Source organism: Pteronotus mesoamericanus, unplaced genomic scaffold (assembly GCF_021234165.1).
Source record: "Pteronotus mesoamericanus isolate MK-2021 breed Mesoamerican mustached bat unplaced genomic scaffold, CSHL_Meso_final scaffold_174, whole genome shotgun sequence".
Classification (NCBI taxonomy): domain Eukaryota; kingdom Metazoa; phylum Chordata; class Mammalia; order Chiroptera; family Mormoopidae; genus Pteronotus; species Pteronotus mesoamericanus.
The window spans coordinates 44,168,105-44,188,845 of NW_026555309.1; the positions used below are offsets into that span (position 1 = coordinate 44,168,105).

At 54.4% G+C, this 20,741-nt stretch overlaps 1 protein-coding gene across 1 annotated transcript in view; it reads right to left on the reverse strand.

The window, feature by feature from the left end:
• FAM135B (family with sequence similarity 135 member B) overlaps window positions 1-20,741 on the reverse strand; it is a 105,206-nt gene that overhangs the window by 55,910 nt on the left and 28,555 nt on the right. The window contains exon 3 of the mRNA XM_054590106.1: window positions 3,792-3,934. Within this exon, the coding sequence (XP_054446081.1) occupies window positions 3,792-3,934 (143 nt within the window). The remainder of the gene's footprint in view (window positions 1-3,791; window positions 3,935-20,741) is intronic.

A 20,741-nucleotide genomic window follows, 5' to 3' on the forward strand; every position in this document is an offset into this window, starting at 1 on the left:
ACCACGTGAGATGCAATCTGTCCCTCCTCCTCCTTGAAAGCATCTGGTTACTAACTGTATCCTCTTCATCTTGGCTGCCGGGATGCTCAGCACCTCGTGTGTGGGTCGTGCGCGCAAACGCCCAGCGCTCTTCGTTTTCCTGCTACATCAACCCTGGGCTCTTCTCCTTTTTCTGTTTTCCTGTACCCTGGCTCATTCGATTGCTATTTTATTTCTTTTTACTAGTCTAGGTATTCTTTGAGCTTTCCCAAATCTTCTGGGGCATTACACGGAGTGTTTAACCTAAAATACCCATCCTACCTCCACACTCCTGTGCCTTGCGACCATCGTTAAAACATCCCATCTTATGCCTTAGGCTTTGATTGGTTCTGCCCCCGGTCACCGCTTGCATTAACTTACTTGTGCCCTCACTGTGTTGAGTGAATCTCCACGGCTGCATTTCCTATAGCATGTGGAACAGTGTGCTTGACGCATGGATGGTGCCTAAAGGTCTGTCCACCATGATGGCTGTGTACACGTGTGACCGTGAACTCTGGCCATCTGGTGATAAGCAGTATTTTGGATATTAAAAGCAGACAGATATTCACTGGGTAAGAGCTAATGGATCCATTCCAGACAGTTTTATGGGCATACCCAATTAACGTTCACTGTCTCTGATTTGTATATAATGATTAACTATAACCTCACTGCCGTACAGATTACCCCAAACACAGGAATAAACTGTTAGCTTGTAGAGACACGTGAGTTAATCCGCAGAAGAAAACTACATGCTGTCCAGTCGACACCCTGGTCAGCCTCAGACCGCAGGCTTGTGACAGCCGGGCGTAAGCTGAGCCTGCCTGTTGGGAAGATTAAACTAGGAAAGGCTTTATCCTGTTGGGGAAGGAGCAAGACTGTGAAGGACTCCAGATGGAATAAAGGCCAAGGCGCCTGAGGGAGGCTCCCACCCAGCCTCCAGGGACAGCCATTCTGCTCTTTGAGGCCAATGACAGTGGCCCCTTAGCGAGAAAGTGCCAGTTTCACTACAGTTCAGGGCGCCTGCGCTTGAGCATGCGCCCAAACAGGGAGCACCTTACCACTCAACGCCAGGGCGTCTTTTCCTAACCGAGGGGAGTCAAGGAGGGCCAGGGAAGGAAACAGATGACACTCAAGCCCAGGACTCCAAGTACAGTTTACTCAAGGGGGGATTTACAAACCCTCTCCACCCTGGGCCAGAGAGGTCAGGCAGAAGGAGTGGTGGCCAGAGCTGGAGAGAGAGCTACGTGGCGCGGCCCCGCCCCCCGCGAAGCCTCTGGTAGGAGGACGCAGACAGCAGTGGGCCAGTGAACCCTGGACACCCACCTCTCTGGGGAGCGAGGGAAACCCTGATTTGTAGCCCTGCCCATTCCTGGGGTGTCAGCACTTCCACTGCAATTGGCTTCCAGCTACTGGTGCAAAGTCAGTAAACGTGGAGTTGGAAAGAGATGTGTATCTGCTGAGGCCCTGTGCTGTCCGCTGGCCTCAGCACACCGCTGGACACAGAGCCGTCGATGACCCAGCACTTGCGGAGCCCAGGAGGGGATACCCTGGCCCCGTTCTCCTCTCTTCCTCCAATCACCTGCAGCACCTCTCATGGGCTGAGCCCAAACAGGACCAAAAGGTAAGGACCCTGCTGATCGGTGCGGGCAGGCAGCCTCCAGGGTCCGAACCAGGTGGCGAGGTACACAGGGGAGGCAGAGAGCGGTGAGAAGGCAGGGGGCACAGCCAACAGGGGTTCGTTCTGGACTTTTGATTTCCACTGCAGACCAGGTGCCCGTGGTCACCGTGACGGCGTGAGGCGGACAGGGATCAGAGACCTGGGGGAGCACTTTCTGTTTGCAATGAGCAGCGTACAAAGGCCCCCCAAAGAAGGGGACTCCAAATTCAATTATTTCACTTTTCCAGCTAAGCCATCCGCTCGGCATTTGCTGAGCCTCCCCGGTGCAGGCCCATGGCGGGCTGTGGGGAAGCAAAGAGTCAGGCGGCTCCGGCTCTGACAAGCTACTGAACGGGCAGGAGGGCGGCCACACTCCAAAATAAAAATCGTGCCACTGCACCTTTGCGACAAAATTGCTGGCTTTCCGGTGCCGGAGAACGTGCTCTGCACCCCTCCCATGGCCTTCAGAGCTCACCCGCGCCTCCGGCCCCCCTGCCTCTCCAGCCTCATCTCCCGCTCTGTTCCCCGCGCCCACCGGGCAGGTCGCCTGGGCCCCATTGCTTGTCCTGGGACCCCCCCCCCCACCTCCTCCCACCTCCAGGCTCTGTCCCTGCCGAGCCCCCTCCGGGGAGGCCCTCCCCCTGGGCTCTTGGCACACCAGACTCCTCCCCAGCCCTGGGTCTCCACTCGTCGGTGGCCTCTCAGGAGGCCTCTCCTGTCTGTCACTTGTCCCCCGGGGAACAGTCTCCATCCCCGTGGAGCTGGGCTGAAGACCGCCGGGCAGTCTTGTTATGGAGCATCTACCACGGGCTGCGGCAGGCCCCGCAGAGTGGGCCGGCCAGGAAGCCTCCCCACGGGGCCGCCAACAAACCCCTCCTCGTCACGCCCCTGTCAGTTTATCTCATCGACGCGCAAGCTGAGCGGAGCGCACAGCCGTGGGAAGGCCCAGGGACGGGCGGTCCATGATTTATTTATCTGATTACACTGTGATGTATTGATCTAACATTAACATGTAAGCCCCGAGCCAACAGGGGTATTTCCTTGTTTGCTATTTTATCTTTAACCCATCGTAGGTGTGCTTAATGGGTGTTCAATAAATCTCTGACGGAAGGAAGCATTAATGAAGGAAGAATGAGTGAGAGCATCTTATCTCCAGCCGCACTGGGGCACGCGGTCACTGCCTAGGCCACAAAAGATGGGGATTAAAAAGCCAAGGGGATGAGCGGAGGATTCGGAGGGCCAGGAGGAGTCCGTCTGCCCACCACTTGGGGACGGTGACTAGGGGGCATGCTTATTGCTAGGTGTCCCCGGCTAGGAGCACACTTCCACCTCATTACAGAAAGGCCCTGCAGGAGCTATGCCGCTGGAACGTGACTACCGTGACTACCGGGAGAGGAGGCGGGACGGGGGCGTGGCAGCAGGGGTCTCGACCTCACACGTTCCTTCCATGAGCGGGCGTTAATCTGATGGACGAGGCCTCTGTGGTCAGGCTTCCGGCAAACGGAACGAGGCTCCCGGGCCGCTGGGCTTTTACTCATGCCGCTCCCCCGGCTGAGCTGCCTTTCCCCTCTCTCTCAGTCTGACGAACTTCTAGCACGTGCTCCTCAAAGCCGGCTCCTGTGAGGAACCGCTGACCCCTCCCGGAGCCCACTTGTCCATCCTCGGAGCGCGCCTGCTGCTCTGTCCACACAGCTAGCACAGGGGGCATCATCGATCTGGTGCGCATTGAAACTCTGCTTTCCTGGTCGCTATCGATGCCTCAAGGGCAGAGGGCCTACTCGCTGCCTCCTTCAGGATCCCCCCCCCGACCCAAAGGCTGGCCCCCGCACCGTGCACAAAGCAGGTGCGCACAGACAGCCCTGACTGGCTCATGGACAGTGGGCCCAGACCGATGAACAAAGGAGCAAAGGGAAAGTGAGTAAGAAAGTCAGCAAGTTACTCAATGGAAATTTCCTGCAACAGGAAATGAGAAAGGTAGGCATGTCCTACAGTCACGACTCCTCATCAGTCCGATTTCACAGCAAATCTATAGCTTCCGTGACCATTCCCCGCCGTGGTGGAGACAAAAGACTCAGGGAGAAGACAGCTCGTGGCTGCAGTGGGTCCCACGACTCACCCGTTCACCATCCAGGAGCAGGTGAGCACGGAAGATGGCGAGGTCGCTTATGGGCACCTCCTCGTTCCTGTACAAGATCTGGAAGACCCGGCTGTGCATGGTGCTCTCATGGACACAGGCCGCCGCATGCAGGCTGCTGCCGTCTGCAAGACAAGAATCCAAGGGCGCCCGTGAACTCCAGGACCCTCAAGGACCTGCAGCCTCCTTGGGTGTCTGTCCAGCTCAAGGAAAGCAATGGCCCCAAACCACATTCCATGCCCAAAGATTAAAGCCACAGAGGAATGAGACCCCATCACATAAAGATTTCTGTTCATTGAAGGGGCTGGCATCTCAGAGAACCTGGTTCAATCCCTTACAAGCCACGTGACCTTAGCCAAATCACTTGTTACGCCCTCATCCATGCTAAGTTCCTTTTCTGCTGACATGTCCCCTCCTCCATGAAGCCCTCCATGACCTCCTCCCCCAGAAACAATGAGGAGAACAGGGAGCTGAGGACAGAAACTGCCCTTCATCTTCAAGGACGTCTTAGGGCCCCCCGAGTCACCCTCTCCTGGAAGTGGCATTTGCACAATACAAAGAGCACTCTGTCTTGAGTTTGAGGTAAATGTGCTCATTCTAATTTTATTAGGTATTTTTTTAGGGAACGTGTCCATCTCCATGGCCTCCAATGGGTCCCAGATCTACCTGAATCCCGCGAGGCCGTTCCAAAGTTAGACTGAACTTCCGGACGGCACATCTAACTGGCGAGCGGAGGAGACCTTAACCTCTGACCAGGGTCATCAGGGAGAGCAAAGGGCAAATGCCTTCAAATCACCTAACACGTATACTGCACAGTCAGAAAAATAGAGAACCATCCTAAAATAATCAACGCTCCTATTTACATCAGGCAGTGAGTACCTTCTAATAACAGCGACCGCCTACTTGCATTTTACAGCTTCCTCAACACTTTGGAAGGCGCTTCTGTCCTTAATCCTCACAGGAAGTGGCCGGGATAAGTTTGACTGCAAATGGAAAGACCCAGGCTCTGAGAAAAGGCAGGTATCCTGCTATTTGCTGCGCAATAAGGCCCCGTGTGGGTTCATCCTCACACGTATCTACTTAACACCTGAAAAAACAGACTCAAATAGATACAACTAAAGTAAAAGGAAAGGCACCCATTGCTAGCAGAAGGCTTGTACTCTATAAAGCACGACTGAAAGATGAAATAGCATGGTTACAAAGAAGCCAAGGAAATGAGCAACGGCAGTGCAAATGGCTAAGGAAAACTGCTCAGGTACCCTGTGTACTGTTCCCAGGCAGCTTGGAGTCCCTTGGAAACGAGGACAAAACGTCCCTGTCACCTCCCAGGGCACAATGACATCTAAACCAACGCCAGCCTTGTTGCTGCAGAGTAGGAAGCAGAAACATGTAAAATCCCAGGTCATTTCCAAGGCTGCTCGGATATAGCTGCTCTAAATGGGACTTCATCACAAAGGACATGAAGTGACTGGCCTAACACAGACCGTTCGGACCTGTTGGATTCAGGGTGACGTGGCCTTCAGGCAGCCACGAGCCTTGCGTGCAACTGCCTCTCTGTTTCGTGTTCACTGCCCCAGCCTTTTCTCACTGCCAAGGTCTAGTTCATCTGTCAGCCAGAGCGACCCCGTGGCAGAGGACGGAAGGCCGGAGCAGCATGAGGAGGACCAGCCAGCACGACAGCCCAATCACGTGCCTTCCTGGGCAAGTGACATCACCCCCTGCGACAGCCGCTTCCCACGTGACACATGAGCACATCCACACTGACCTCCCGGGACCCGCGTGGACACGAAGAGAATAAAATAAACCAAGAGCCTACGGCCAGGCACGCACCAGGCATGCGACGCGCTGCGGGATGACTTTTTAATTGAGTTTAGATGAAGGCCTGAGCCTTTTCGGTTGACTGCGTTTTCACTGGCCCCATTTCCATGGCAGATTAAACTCCTCTAATTCGGAAAAGGTTGACAAACTAGACCACAGGACTCAATGGTATTTGCAGAAGGTCACCAAACCCCACGGTGCCCATGTTGCCCAGGACAAGGCATCACTTACACCCAAAAGAACTTTCTGTGTCATTTTCTTATCACTGTTAAGTAGGACATAATACAGGTGTCTTCTTACAGGAGGCTTGCTGCTCAGGAGGAGCCCCGCGGGGCGGTGGGCATCGTGGGGACAGCGCCTGCCTGCTTTGTTCCCACCGGAATCCTCCCTGCTTAAAGGACAGCCCACGCTTGGACAACATGCCCTTTATCCTGCCCCTCCCCCCCCCCCCCCCCGCCCGACAGTGGGAAGGAAATGCTGCTTTCTCCTGGGCAGGCCGCTCCCTGGAATGCCTGGTGCTGGCTCTCCTGCTCATTTTGCTGAGCCTTGCCGGGCGGACAGAGGGCACCTGTCACCTCCTCTGCTGCCCCCTCCCAGTACTCCCAGGCCCTGGGTGCCCAGAGGTGCAGGGAGTGCATGCTCTCTGCGCCCTAGAACACCTTGCTCACACGTTGGGGTGCTGCCCCTTTCCAGCTGTGCAGTAAGAGCCACTTTTTATTTGGGGACCAGATATCTGCTCAATGGTCCAGGGGGAAGCGGCAGGTGGCAGTCTCCTGAAATGTCTGTCTTCTTGTATTTGGGGCGGGTGCCACGCACACGTATCTGAGAGCGGGGTTGGAACTCCAAGGGAAACAGGCGGACGGAAGAGGGGTGAGAGGAGGAGGAGGGGGCGGGAAGGAAAAGGAGAGGTGGCAGGTGGGGGAAAGGGACAAGGCGGCGGAGGAGGAGGGACTGGTCAAGGGCTCCCGCGATCTAAGAGTCCACTTCGAATGGCTTCATCTAGAATTTCAGGCCAGGAGGCACAGGAAGGATTTCTGGTTCTCATGTTTCTTTTCACAATGAAATGTGTACTATCCGCACTTTGCATATCTATGTACCTCTAAGTGTTTATAGCCCAAATGGTGCCTTTCCCTTGGCTGAGTGTCCCTCAGCCCTCTCGGCCCCTGTGAGGGCGGATTACCTCGTTGAGGTGCTGTTCATGTGACGTGAACTTTCTGCCCAGAGTCCAAGCCCACAGCGCTCCCCGGGGCCTTGAACCGTGGCCTGACCCCTCTGCTGCTCTGAGAACTGACCAGAGGAGCCCCCCATGGAATCGGGGTTGTGCTAAACAGCCTAAACACTGGGAGAGCCTCCCCTCTCCGCCTCCCCCCCGGCCTGAGGACAGCTGGCTGAGCTCTGGGGTGTTACCAAAGAAGATGCTGAGAAGCTACCACTGGACTTCAATCCAACCCAGGCCACGTTCACACGGGAGAATCCTCCGACACGCCAGAGCCCAGAGAAGTGGAAAACCCAAGTTAGATTATAAGCGACTCAAGGTCAAGACCTTGGCTTTCTTATGTTTGGAATAGCTACTCCTTCCGTAAGGCAAGTGTACATTCTAGACTTGCCCAGACCCCACTCTCTCGCTCTGTGGCCTTGGATGGTCCATTAAATCTCAGCTTAAATGAGGAAGAAACATGCCCTGCCTACTTTTCATAACGAACGTGAGGCTCCGATGAGAGGAGGAACCAAGACAAGAAGTGCGTGTTTAGCTGTATAATCCTTTAAGACCTGAGCAGATTTCCCGCTCAGCTGGAGGTGGTGTGGATGACGACTCTTTACACCAGTTGTCTGGCTACTTCTAGGACCAGGACAACAGGAAGACCCCTTGAAGCTGAGCTTCACTGTTTTTTCTAACCATTTCAGGGAACAGGCAGAAGAGAAGGCCACCTCAAAGTGGTTGTTCACTGTGTCTCCAGGAAATGGCCGGTGTGATTTCCCCTGGTGTGCTGGTGTTTTCTGTGTTCACCCTGCCAGTGAACACATCGCCAGGGTAAGGAGCTAGAACCTTCTGCGACTCCAGAGGGCTGCTCCTTCTCCTGGAGACCTTGTCACCCCAGTACCAGTGGAACAATGTGCACAGGGCAAAAGAAGGCTCCTGGGAGGGAAGGGGACAACATCTGAGGACTTTGTCTGGAGTCTGGAAGCTGGGGAGACCTATGGGACTGGGACAGACTTGTCCCACCAACAAGGTCTCAGCATACGGTGTGGCTCAGGCATGGACACTGTGTCCAGGGATAACGGTGCCCTGGCCGAAGCGGGGGCCCCAGATGATGACGCTGGATGCTCACCACGGCCCAGGGGTTCGTGAGTCAGAGGTGGGCGGGGCCACACTGAGGCTGGGATGGCCTCACCTGGCACAAAGGTAGAGCTCAGAGAGCAATGGTGGAAAACGTGAACGTTGCCTAAGGAGTTAAAACCTGGGGTCCCGCCCCGTGGGCCCTCGAGGCCCTGCAGACACCTGGTCCAGCGAGGAGTTCACCATGCAGGGTACAGTAGCTTCGCCGACTGTGGGGCATATGTTCCCTGACCCCCAGGGGCTGCCTGAAACCTCCGGTGGTCCCTAACCCTACACAGGGGTGGGCAAAAGGAGGTTTACCGTCGTTTGTATGGAAAGAGACGCACAGGTTATGATTTTATTACAATAGCTTTACTAACTCAAAAGAATGTCCCAATGCAACTGTTAACCCCCTTTGTCCTCACCTGTATATACTGTTTTTTTCTCTTAAAAAGTTAACTTTATAAATTAGTCATAGGAAGGGATTAACAAAAATAACGATAAAAATAGAACAATAGTAACAATGCACTATAAAAACAGTTACATGATTGTGGCCTATATTTTCTTCACCTGAGGGATATGTTTATTGATTTGAGAGAGACAGAGAAACATCCATTGGTTGCCTCCCATATGTGCCCAGACCAGGGATCGAACCCGCAACCCAGGAGTGTGCCTTGATGGGGAACTGAACCCCCAACCTTTCGACCACAGCACGATGCGCCAACCAACTGAGCCACACCAGGCAGGGCCCGCTGTGGCATCTTTAATTAAAACAAGGGTGACCGGAACATAAGCCGTGCGACACTGCATAGTCCGTCTGACAACCCAGGTGCTGCTAAGTGACGAGTGGGCAGACGCACGGGACAACTGGATGACTCACACCCCAGGCACGATGGCCCATTTCATCGTGCTATTCAGACCGGGGCGCTATTTAAAATTTATGGATTGTCTATTTCTGGAGTTTTCCATTTAGTATTTGGACCGTGGTTAGCCGCAGGCAAAGGAAAGCACCGAAAGTGGAACCACGGATAAGGGCCTCCGGAGGACCCGCTTCAGCAGGGACCCTGGGTGGCCCCGCCAGGCCCCGCGGCAGGGGTGCTCAGACCCCGTTCCCTCCACGCGGGCATTTGGGGGCGCCCACTTCCCTGGGGAATCTCAGGGCTGTCGGAGGCTGTGCGAGGGAAAGCGTCTGGCACCTCTGCCCCGAGGCAGTTAGACCCACGGGCTCCTACATGGAGTATCTGGAAGGACGTGAATGTGCCTATACCTTCAATTCGCGCGGCACACCATGTGGGTGACACATCGGTAAAGGGCTGCATTTTGTCATTTTTATGGTCTTTTGAAAGGATAGCCAATGTTTTGAGTACTTGCTACTTCAAGTGCGCTGCTGCACACAGAATATTAAACACTTGGCTTTAATGCATGTGGAAATGAGTTTATGCCTTGTCCACAATCCCATATTAATATGTTTCTATGGTTTGTGCCATAAATTATATGAATTCATTTATTAAATTCTTACAAATCACCTTACGCACCAGGTCCTGGGCAAACCCTGGGATTCCACAATGAACAATCATGGGCGCCCTTGTGTGGACTAGTCCCTTTTCTGTCTGTCCCCGCAGATGCCTCCTTGTGTGAATGAATCCCTCATCTCTCCAAGTGCCTTGCATCCATTGCAACATCTCGTGCAGCCTCCTTTAACTATTTTAACTGAGGTGGCAAATTATGTACCACAAACCGGGTTTGAGCATAGACGGTGTTATTTATTAATGCTATGATTTGGAAGAGTTACTTGTCTGTGATATATAATTCATACGAAATGGCTTCGCTCATTTCTGATTGCTCTACCAGGTTCCAGGTACTTCCCCTTCCTTATCTCACCTGACCTGGGGCGTGAGAGCCTTCCTGTCACCCATGGGGAGACCTAGGATCCGCTGAGGTCAGGTGTAGCTTCAGCATCAAACACAGCCCAGGAGACGATCGAGCGGCAACTTTTAAACTTTGTGCTGCTTCCTTCGCTCTTTCATCCCTTAGACTGTGTAGTCACAGAAAAAGAATTCCCATTGTGGAGCGGTGGCTTGGCTGCTTTTGCATCTGATGGTCGCCCCAATTTCACTCTGTTGACCCTTTCATGAAGTACCATCGTGTCAGGTGCAGGGATGAGGGCGGAGGGCGTGGGGAGCTTCCCGACAGCAGTGGCGGCTGGAGCACCCAGGGTGTCCGACGCCTCACCTACGCCGCAGGAAAATGGAAGCTACAGAGCAGGCCTCGGCCTGATAGAAATCCCTATTTCCTGAAACCAAAGAAAAGAACGCAGGACAAAATACCATTTAACTTGCTGAAAACGACGAGGCCTGATGCTGCAATTTCCTAGCAAGCGGACGCCCGTCAACACCGAAGGGCTTAATTACTTAATTGTAAACCAGTGCGAGGGGCCTATTAAGTGAGCCCAGCAAGGCCGGCACTTGATAACACTTTACCGGCCAATCCTGTGCGTTGCTACGTAATCTCAGAAGGAAGTGGCCTGTGGCGCGCGCCTCACAGACTCATCTCCCCGCTGTGCCCCTGCCAGGCTCCCTTCAGGTCCCGGCCCCTCAGCCACCTCAGGTGTTCCAACGGCAGAGTGCGGGGCGTTCCTTGTACCTTGAGGTTTTGTAAGAACAAGAGCTGGATTTGCACCAAAGATGTGAGCTGGATGTAGGCTCTGCCACTGGTACACTGTGCACCTGCAAATGGGAACATATGTGAGCTGAGCCCCCGTTTGCTCACTGTGAACTGGGGCTCGGCAGGAACACCTGGGCAAGGCCTGGGCGGGATGGAGGAGATGGCTAGCAGAGCACCTGGCACAGGGTCTGCCATTTGACAGGTGCTCGGGGAAACCGCAGTGAATGAGATGCTGCTGGGTGGGGAGTGTGCGGTGGGACCGTGCAAAACAAGCCATGACAGGAGGTCGCCTGCTAACCGAGGTCTGTCGGGACGGTGGGATGGGAACCCCCGTGGCCCCGCAGTGCTGGTGTGGATCAGGGCAGTGGGCGCCGCCCGGAAGGTCGGAGCACGCAGGACCACCCCGCCCATTCCGGGGCGGGGGGAGCTTTGGCTGAGGTTTGAGCTCGGCTGGCCTTGGTTCCTGCTCAGGCAAAAAATGCCAGTGACAACAGGACTCCACACCCCCCGTGCCTGCTAATGGAAAGCAGGTCCCGGCTTCCCCTCGTTCCTTGGGACGGCCCCCTCTGAGCCTGCTGCCCCTCCAGGTTGCGAGCCTGCACCCAGGCCTAGGGCCCAGGTCTTTTCTCCCTGCACGCGTTTCTCTCTTCCTGGGGGTCCCAGCCCATGCCAGGCCTCCCTGGACCACTCACGCGCCAAGACATTGCAAACGGGCAGCGCCAGCCCTGCCTCCCCCAAGTGTGTGCTGCCTCACATCGCCCCCCACTGCCCCTTGGATGTCAAGCGCACCCCATAAACGTCCACCCACAGGACAGAACCTTCCGTCAAGTCTCCCAAATGTGTTCCTCCCACAACCTCTTACCCAGAACAGTAAGATGCCTCCTGGTCAGTGCCGACTCTCTTTCCCTCTCACCCCTTATCCACTGACCTGCAGATCCTGTGGGTTCACACCCCACGTGTGGTTCTAATGAACCCCTGCTGTGTTCCTTCACGATTTTCTCTCTGCCTGGACACACAGCCAGCGCTGGATGGAAGGGTTTCTACCACATACCCAGAGCGAGCTCTGGGATACCTCTTGACCCGAACTTCTGCACGGCTGCCTTAGCCCCCATCTACAACTGGGCCCCCCATGGGCTTAGCGGGGGCAGCTGGAGTGAACGGTAACCCCGCGCTCACAGGATCTGGCCCTTCAGGGAGCAGGGCCTGGAGGGACTGGTGCAGGAGCCGATGCCGCCCCCGCTTGCTGGCCTATTGCAAACACTCTCCCTTCCAGCGAGCGCCGCCTGACTGTCGCGGCTCAGAGCGAACGCTCTCACCTCTGCCTCCTACACATCGAGTCCTGGACGCCGCTCGGCACCCCGAGGATGCCATCCACAGCCCCAAACCTCGCATTCCGTTCATCAAAAATATTAACCACCCCAGGGCCTGGGCAGGACTGCAGTCCCTGCTGTGGAAAAGGCCCATGAGAATTCTCTTCCCATGAACAAGTGTCAGGAGCAGCACACGGTGAGTGTTCACATCGAGCCCCGTGTAGGTGATGGATATGCGTTGAGTCCAGTTCAGAGATACAGCAAGGTGACGTGAGGAATCTAGAGAGCTTCTCTAAGCCACTGGGACCCACGGGGGACGTGGGAGGCTTGGGTCAGTGCCTAGATTTTCCCCTATTCCAAGGGCATGCTATTCCTTTAATCCCTCTGCTTTCTGTAAAATGGAGCTTTAATCCCCAATTTCAGGGTTGTCGTGCGTATCAAATCAGACGATGAACATGAATGTCTGTGGCTTGCTGTAAAGAAACACTATGGTTTGATGTTCTGATGCCTTTCTTTTTTGTCTGGGAGAGCCAGCGCATACTGACATCTGCTTTGCCAAGTGCATGGTTCTTTCCAATCACACAGGGTTATTTTTTGCCAACTTCCGGAGGTCCCTGCCCGGTGCTTGCTCAAAGAAGGTGATTTATAAACACTTTCTGAGCATTCGTTTTCCTCCGACATTTTCCCCTGCTGAGCTTTCTTCTTGTCGTCACTCAAGACCCTGCTGCCTTTGTCTCTTCTTCCAAAGTTCTTCTCTCACTCCCTCCTCTGTCCCCTGAGCAGTTTGCCCCGGCCTGCAGAGAGCGCCTGTCACAGAGAGCCACAGAGGGACGGTTCTGTGTCTTGCTGTGACCAGGCCGAAGCTCCTCGGGGCTGGAGCACACAGCCCTGCTTCCCCGCCCGCCCCCTCCCCACTCCTGCCGCCTGGCGAGGTGCCGGGGTTCCACTTTGCTAATGAATGGAGAGCCCCATCCTCCTCTCAAAATCCTGCCCCCGTCTCTGTGGCCTCACAGACGTCCCCTCCTCCTGGAGGTTGTATCATTTCCTGAAGTTGGAAGCAGCACAGACTGAAATCTGATCTGTATTCCACTTCAGACTCTCTGCTCACCTGCCAATGACTTACCTCTCAGAGCCTAATGTTCTTCCTAGTCAACGAATCATGGGAACCCCCTCTTCTGAAGGGTCATTGTGAAAGGGAGGTGACACAAGCACAGGTGTCATTGTTTTTATTAAAAATGTGCACCGACTCCCACTTTATGCCCCACGTTTACACATTTACATGTCCCATACAGTCCCTGTCCTATTTTATTCACCCCACCCCCACCCAGACGCCCTCTTTTCCTCCACATTCTATAAGCTGTTTGAGGGCAGAGATCACAGGACTGTCAAAGAAACTAAGAGTCTGGCAATAGGACTGGTAGAGCTCTAGCCAGGGACTGAGATCCTCCCCACAGAGAGGCTGAGTCCTCAGTAGGAAAGGCAACTTTTCTTTGTTCATCTCTGAGCCGCCATCCTCCGTCTGAGAATCGAACGTCCACGGTGGGGGCTGATGGCTCACAGGAAAGCACACAGTTCTGTGAACCCACTTCACAGACAGGAGCTGCGAGGCTCAGGGTGGCGGGGGATCCAACCCCGGGGGCACAGTCAGCACTGAATCCTGAGATCCAACCCCCAAGTCCAGGGCCCTGCCCCCAACCCCTCCCTGACGCTCCCTGGGACACAGAAGGACCACGTTCAGTGGTCCCTCCATGCCTTTGTGTCTGAGCAAATCCTATAACCAGCCTCTGAAAGCCGCAGCAGCACCTGCCTGGGTGCCAGCCAAGGCTTAGCCAGCTGGCTCCAAAACCCAGGCTGGCTTAGCTCTTCACCCTCAGACTCAGTTGCCGCAGCTTTCGAGTCAGTTACCAGCGGTCTGTTCCCACAGGCTCCTTTTCCTTCTCACCTCCAGCTCCGCGCAGCTGCAATCACACATCGTGGCCGTGACCCCCCGGCCAGTGTAAGTTGCTGGGGTCGGGAGTGGGGGGCTGCTCAGCTCCTGGACACCGGGCAGAGTCAGCCCCCGACGCTGGGCTTCCCTAGCACGCGGCTCTACCTCCCCCGCGATCACGCATCCCCTCTAATGATTTCTTTGCATGCCTGCTCACGTCTCTTGGGGTCCAGTTGTGCTACGTTCCACGCGGCAGGCCCAAGAAAAGGGAAACTTTTAATAAATGCTGTGTTTGGAGTATTCCTCCTTCTTTATTTTACATCGTCAACTTCTTCTCAACTAGCTCCTACCCAATGGTCTAAAACACACGCAGAGGCCCAAGCGCACAGGGCTGCCAGCTACTTCCGCCTCTCCCCTTGCCTTAGCAACGAAGCTCAGCCAGAGGACGTCTCTACTGGTTGTTTCCACTTCTCCGTTGTCCTACTCACTCTTCAGGCCCCCAAGTTCTGGTTTCTGGCCCCTTAGCACCACAAAGAGCTCCTGTCAAGGTGACCCATGGCAGGCATGTCGCTAAGATGCCAAGGACAGTTTTACTCCACCTGGGGCTTGAATTCTCAGCAGCTTTCTGCCATGTGGGTCACGCCCTGGTGCCCTGGCTCATTTTCCTGCTGGAGGCATGTTGACGGTCTTCTCTTCCATCCAGCATGGAAACCCTCCCCCAAGGGCAATAGGTTGGCCTGTTCTGTGCATCCTCCGAGTCCTGTACAGAAACGAATGTAGCTCAGAGCCTCTCACTGAAAATTAGGTCTCTCACACACACTTTGCCTCTAAATTCAAGACCTGTACGTTCAGTTGACTACTTGAAATCTCCGGCTTGGATTTTCGAAGGCACCATACATCGAACACATTTAAAAGTAAATTTTTTATGCTGCCATTAGGAAAAGAAAATAGCCAAAAAGGTGGTTTCTCTTCCAACATTCTTTATTTTAGCGCATGATCCTACGAGCCAGCCTCTCGTATGAGCCAGGGACCCGAGAGTCATGCTTGACCCAAGGTCATGAGCCTCAGCAGCCGCCCACTCCCTCCAGCACTGACTCACCTGCCTACACGCCCTCGCCTCTCACCCACGCTGCCCAGTGGACTTCGTTCCGCTCAGCCCACCCTGCATTCAGACTCTCTCTCCACGCTCTTTCTGGAGAAGCATCTTTTCAACGCACAAAAGGATCACGCTGCTCGGCTGGTCAAAACCCTTCAGTAGCTGCCCACGTTTTTTAGGATAAAGATTTTTTTAAAAACCCAGTCCTTAGATAGTCCTCAAAGCCAATGTGCGCCCCAGCCCCGCCCCCACCAGCAATCCATCCTGATCGCATATGCGGCCCCCGTGGTCATAGTTCTACAGCCACCGTGGCCCGCCTGTCCTTCTGCGTCACAGCGCTCTGCCCACGCTGTCCCCTCTGCCCAAGTGCCGCTCCCTTCCCTGGGGACCCAGTGGCTTGCTCACGGACTGCTCTCAGTTCAGGTGCCTCCTTCCCCGGAAATGACCACACCCACGATGACAGGCTCTCCTAACACACTGCATCTCTGGGCGTCGTGGTACCGGCTGGCGGAGGCCTGACTTTGTGCAGTTATTTGAGTAGTAATGCCTCCTATGTTAGACTAAGTTCTCTATCACAGCTAAGTTTTGCCCAAACTGACCTACTGCACCAGAGGGCATGCTTACTAGAGATTTGTGGAACCGGGATTCTAAAATATATAGTATTAGTTTGGGGAAAAGTATAAAGCCAGTAACTCACGGACCTTTTAAGATTTTTTTAAAACTAATTTCCTTCTCACTTATTTATTACAAAAATAAATCACAGAAATGCAGAGAGGTCAAGTTATCCACGTGACGAAACAAAATGAGCCTCCCAGCTGTAGCCGTGACCCAGAGGCACCCGGCTCCGCGCTTTCCTCGTTTGCGGGTTCTCGGCGGTTCGGGTGCCTCCCTTGGACATGGAACAGACTCTCGGTGCACCCCTTGCACAATCCGTAGGCATTTCTTGGTGCTGCCACTTCGGATCTGTGAGAACAGGGGTCGGCCGATCACGCCCAGCTCAGAAGGTTGACGCAAAGTCCATTTACTTCAAGGAAGATAAACAAGACCATTCATTTTCAGAAGCCATGGCTTTTACTGCCTTTTTACTGGGCTGTAAACTTGGCTACTATCGACCCAACTTCTCTAAACTAAAGCAATCAATACTGGGGATGGGTGCGCGGGTGAAGCTTTCAGGCAGGATTTAAATGACATCCGCAAGGGGCGTGAAATTCTTGTCACTCGTCTGCTCTTCCTTCCACCCGCCTATCCAGCCGCCCCCTCGACACCTCAGCCCTGGGTGACACACCCTCGAACAGGCGTGCCACCAGGCAGCTGAGCTATAAAGAGTCTCTTTCCTCATAGGATTTACACTATAGTAAGAGAAAGAAAAGGAAACCCCCGAGTCATCATTCCACTGTGATGGCAAAAATGCCCCAAATATAAAAACAGAAGGAAACAGAAATGTGGGGCACGTGATTCGGGGAGGGGACAGCCTAAAGATAAAAACCGCCACTTTTGTGGGCTATTGAGGTCGAAGTGCGACAGAAGCCAGGGCAGGCCGTGCGGACGGTGCGCAGAGCCCCGCTCGGAAGCAGAGCCCCGAGGGAGTGGCTGAGGGCCGGGCCTGTGGAGCCCGTGGTGGGAGCAGGACAGTAACGTGGCACCGGGGCAGAGGGGGGACAGTCCCGGGAGGCAGCACAGATGCAGCGCTGCCATGACGTCGGTCTCTGGTGGCACTGCTCCAGCGGAGGAAAGGAGAAGCGTCCCCTCCTTCCAGCCAAGCAGGGGGCCCTGCTCTAGGACCTGTATGCAGACCCACAGCCTGGGGACCAGGGGACAGTGCGTGTTCACTTCTCAGAAAGTTACGGCCACCCCGACAGAGGATAGAGGCTAATATATTGGGGTGAGCTTAGGCATTCGTGATTCGTTGGGGCAAAAGAGAGAGTATTTATGGACCAGAGGGGAGACCCAGGGGGGAAGAGCTGGCTTGGTGTTATTTTAAAGCCATGACCCACCCATCCATCCATCCATCCATCCACCCGCTCACTCATCCATCCATCCAGCCAGCCAGCCAGCCAGCCAGCCATCCAGGGTCCACCTATAGATCCATCTATTGACATACCCAGGGGTGTGTTCATCTACTTATTCACTCCTCATCCAACCGCTGACTACCCAACATCAACTCACTTACCCTCAATCATGTATTAGGCCAAAGTAGATTTCACATGTCCTTGCTTTTCATGAGACCCCAGGATGGCGATGCAGTTAGATTCAGGTGGGGACCCCCGCACTTCAGTGTGTAACTCTGCACCCCGCATCCCTGAAGGATGAACCATCGCATGCACCCGCACTGGCTCCCCCAGGGGACAACCTGAAGGACAAAAGGACTCCAGCAGGGAAAGTCTGCGGATGAAACATAACGAAGTGCAAGATGGAGATGCAGGCAGGCAACAGCAAAGAGGGCCAGAGAGGTGTCAGCACGGGACCCCGGAGGCTGCATCTCAGCAGCAGCGTGGAGCACTGTCTAAATGCAAAATGACGGTAAAATCAGACAAACACAGATACAAGTTCTGAGCCCCGCATCGACCACCCTCGGCCTCAGTTTCTCCTGCTACACATGGGATCTTAGTTACAACCTTGCGGTGGGAAGAATAAATTGTATTTGTATGAGTAGGAAAGCCCATCTTAGGCTAATAGGCAAAAGCTTTGATATTTCAGACTTCAAAGGTTAACATTTATTTTTGCTAAAAATATCCTAAAAACTAAGTTAAATGTCCACCTACAGAACAGAAGTTATTTTCCTGTGTGATATGTCAAAGAATCACTCTCAAAGATATGTTTGGCAGGAAGGTGGGAAACAAAATTTTATCACTGAGGAGCAAATTATACAAAGGACAAAAAAAAAAGGAAAAGTTGTAAATGGGCAATTCATAAAAGGGACATAAAAATAAATAAGCAGTACACAAAAAGATGGTCAACCTCCTTCGTAACTGGGGAAATGCAAACTCGAAAGAGACACTTGATTTCACCCTCCCAGGTCTGAGGGGGGAGGGGAGGAGAGTCTCATTAACCACTGGTGGAAGCTGAGATGGGAGCTTTGAAATGCATTTTTGAAAACTGAGATCTACACACGCAGCTTTCTCCCTGGACAAGCCCTTCACACCTTGCAGAGGAGGCATGCCCAGGAATGCTCACTGAGTCATTCATCCGCATCTGCAAAGCCCCCCACCCAGGGGCGCGGTCCCCAGCCTGGGGGCGCTTGTGAACCGCTGGCAGAGAGACAGGCACTGGTGACTAACTCCCCACAAGGAGGCGCAGTCGCTGGGAAGGACGGAAAGGGGGCGTGCAGCACGGGTGACGTCGGGGTCAGTCTGCAGGGCAGGGTTGGGGTGGGGAAGCCCTTCTGGGTTAGCACAGCACCCTGAAGGGTCTGGGAGAAAGGTGGGGGGACGAGAGGGAAGGGCAGAGGGAGGAGGAGCCATGACCCCAAGCGGGTGCCAAGGGAGGCAGGTGAGAGGGGGCAGGGATTCTGACGGAGAAGCTGGGGCTGGGGCGTTGCAGGCAACCAGGGCGTGAGAGGTGACTTGGGAGAAGCAGGGCCAGCACTGGGGCAGCCATGTTGGCCAGGCCCACGCTGGTCACCAAAATACTTCCGTGACAGCATCAAAGAAAAAAAAAATTCCTAGAAAACGAATCACCAAACCACAAACTCCCCTGAAGGGCATTTTTTTCCTGCTATAGGGCGCGTAGGAAATTCTCAGCCTTGTGGAGTTTGGGAGCTGTTGCCCCACGGTAGGTCTGCAGTACACGTGGCTTTCCTTCCTATCACACACGTGCCTGTCCAGGCTGGCGGTGCACCTGAAATGGCGGGGGCGGGGCCTGACGCGCCAATTCTCTAGGAAAACACCGAGCCGCGCCCCTCCCCCGGCCCCGCCCCCACATCGGTGCGCCTGCGTCTCCCCACGCCCACTCTCTCATTGCACGCTGTCGGCATGGTTTTCCCGTGGACGCCGAGGCCTCGTTTCCTTGGCCACAGGTCCGGTTTCTTTACGGATGACACCTCCGCTTCCTTTTTTAAAAAATAACATATTATCCGCTCAGCCAGCAGCATCAGGACTTACTCAGCTGTCAATCAAATCTTATGAGTATCGCTTTCAAAGTAGGTGGAGTTTTAAGGATGGTTGTCCGAGCCTCTCCCCTCAGACACGCGAGTTCACAATCGCCATGAAGCTCCCCGACCGGGGATCACAGTCTCCTTCTGCCTTGTACTCTCCCGTCTGACCTACTGGAGGGCTGATCTGCTGACCAATGGATCGAGCCAGCGATGCACTCATTCACTCATCAATAAAGCTGCCAAGCTCTGCTCATGTGTGACCCTTGGCCCGGCCCCTCCCTGGCTGCGGCTAACTTGCGACCCGGCCTCGAGAATGTGCTGGGAGCACCACTACCCCCGCCCCCCGACACACTGGGGCCTCTGCTGAGTGTGGCTGGGCTCTGCCTGCCCTGCTCTGGGGATTTCACATTGGTTGAGCACTTCAGTGCACCAGGCACTTTTGCTTGCTTGGCGATTGCACCCCGTTTTCACAGCCCTGTGGAGCGTGGCCCCCAGCACCTCTCTCCAGAGTGTGGGTGAGCCAGGAGTTTGCGTGAGCTGGTCGAGGTTGCAGTGCACACGGAGAGGGTGGAACGTTGTCGTGAGCGCCAGTCTCTCTCCTCCCATCGCACCTGCAAGGCTGGCGGGGCCCCTCTGGTCACAAATCAAACGCGCCTTTCTGTCATTCTCTCACCTTCGTCTCTCAGTGTGGGGCACCGTGGACCAACGTTCCCAGTTCCTGGCGGGAAAAGGCAGGGCCCTTGGGGTTGCGTCTGCGCAAGCAGCGTCCGGGCTCCACTCGTCTTTCTTTCCTCCTCCTCCTCCTTGAATCCAAGCTGAGGGGTAACTGATGAAAACATCCCACAGCAAGACTCAGGCAACAGAATTCGTAGCAACTTGTCTAAGATCCTGCAAACCTTTGCTCTTTTTTGGAGTCCAAAGTTCAAACTCTGCGTGGCCTTGGTCTACGATGCTGCTTCTGATAGGCAGCGGGTGGCTCTGCTCAGGGACCTGCCAGCTGGGCTCTTGGCACCTTCCCAGCCTGCTCCGTGCTCTCGTGATCTGCGAAACTCATCAGCTGTTTGCTACTCGGGACTTTTCGTAAAATGCACACGCATGTGCTGATAGCAGCTGATTAGAGCCAGCTGATGTTAGCCTGACTCTCATCAAACAAGCTGGCTGGGAAGCGTCCTGAGCAAGGTGGCTATATTGAGACTTGAAGAAGAGCCCACCTCAGTGAAGGACGGGGACCTCGAAAGATCGCCTACGTGCGTCCTCAGGAACCAGGGCGTGACCGCTGCCCAGCACTGCTGAGGACCAAAAGGTCCTGCTGGGGTGCAGGCAGAAAATGTCCATCTCATCCTCACACAGCCTCCCGGGAGCGACACTGAGCTCGGACTTGTCCACGTCGTGGAAGTGGCCAAATACATCACACGACCTTCACGGAGGCTTGGAGGGACTCACCACCAAGCATGAGGAATGCGATCACAACAAATTTATGATACGTAAAAATAAAAGATACAATAAGTGGCTGAAGTATCTCCATTTTCTTTCCTTGCAGAGAGAGACTAGAAAGAGAAGTGTTTAGAAAGAAAAATGGAGAGAGAAGAGAGAAAGGGAATAAGGGGTGAAAAAAGCGAAGGAAAGAGAAGAGTCTGAAAAAAGAAGATAACTCACTAAGTGCTGTGTTTGTATCACTATGATTACCCAGGTGATGGCATTACGGTT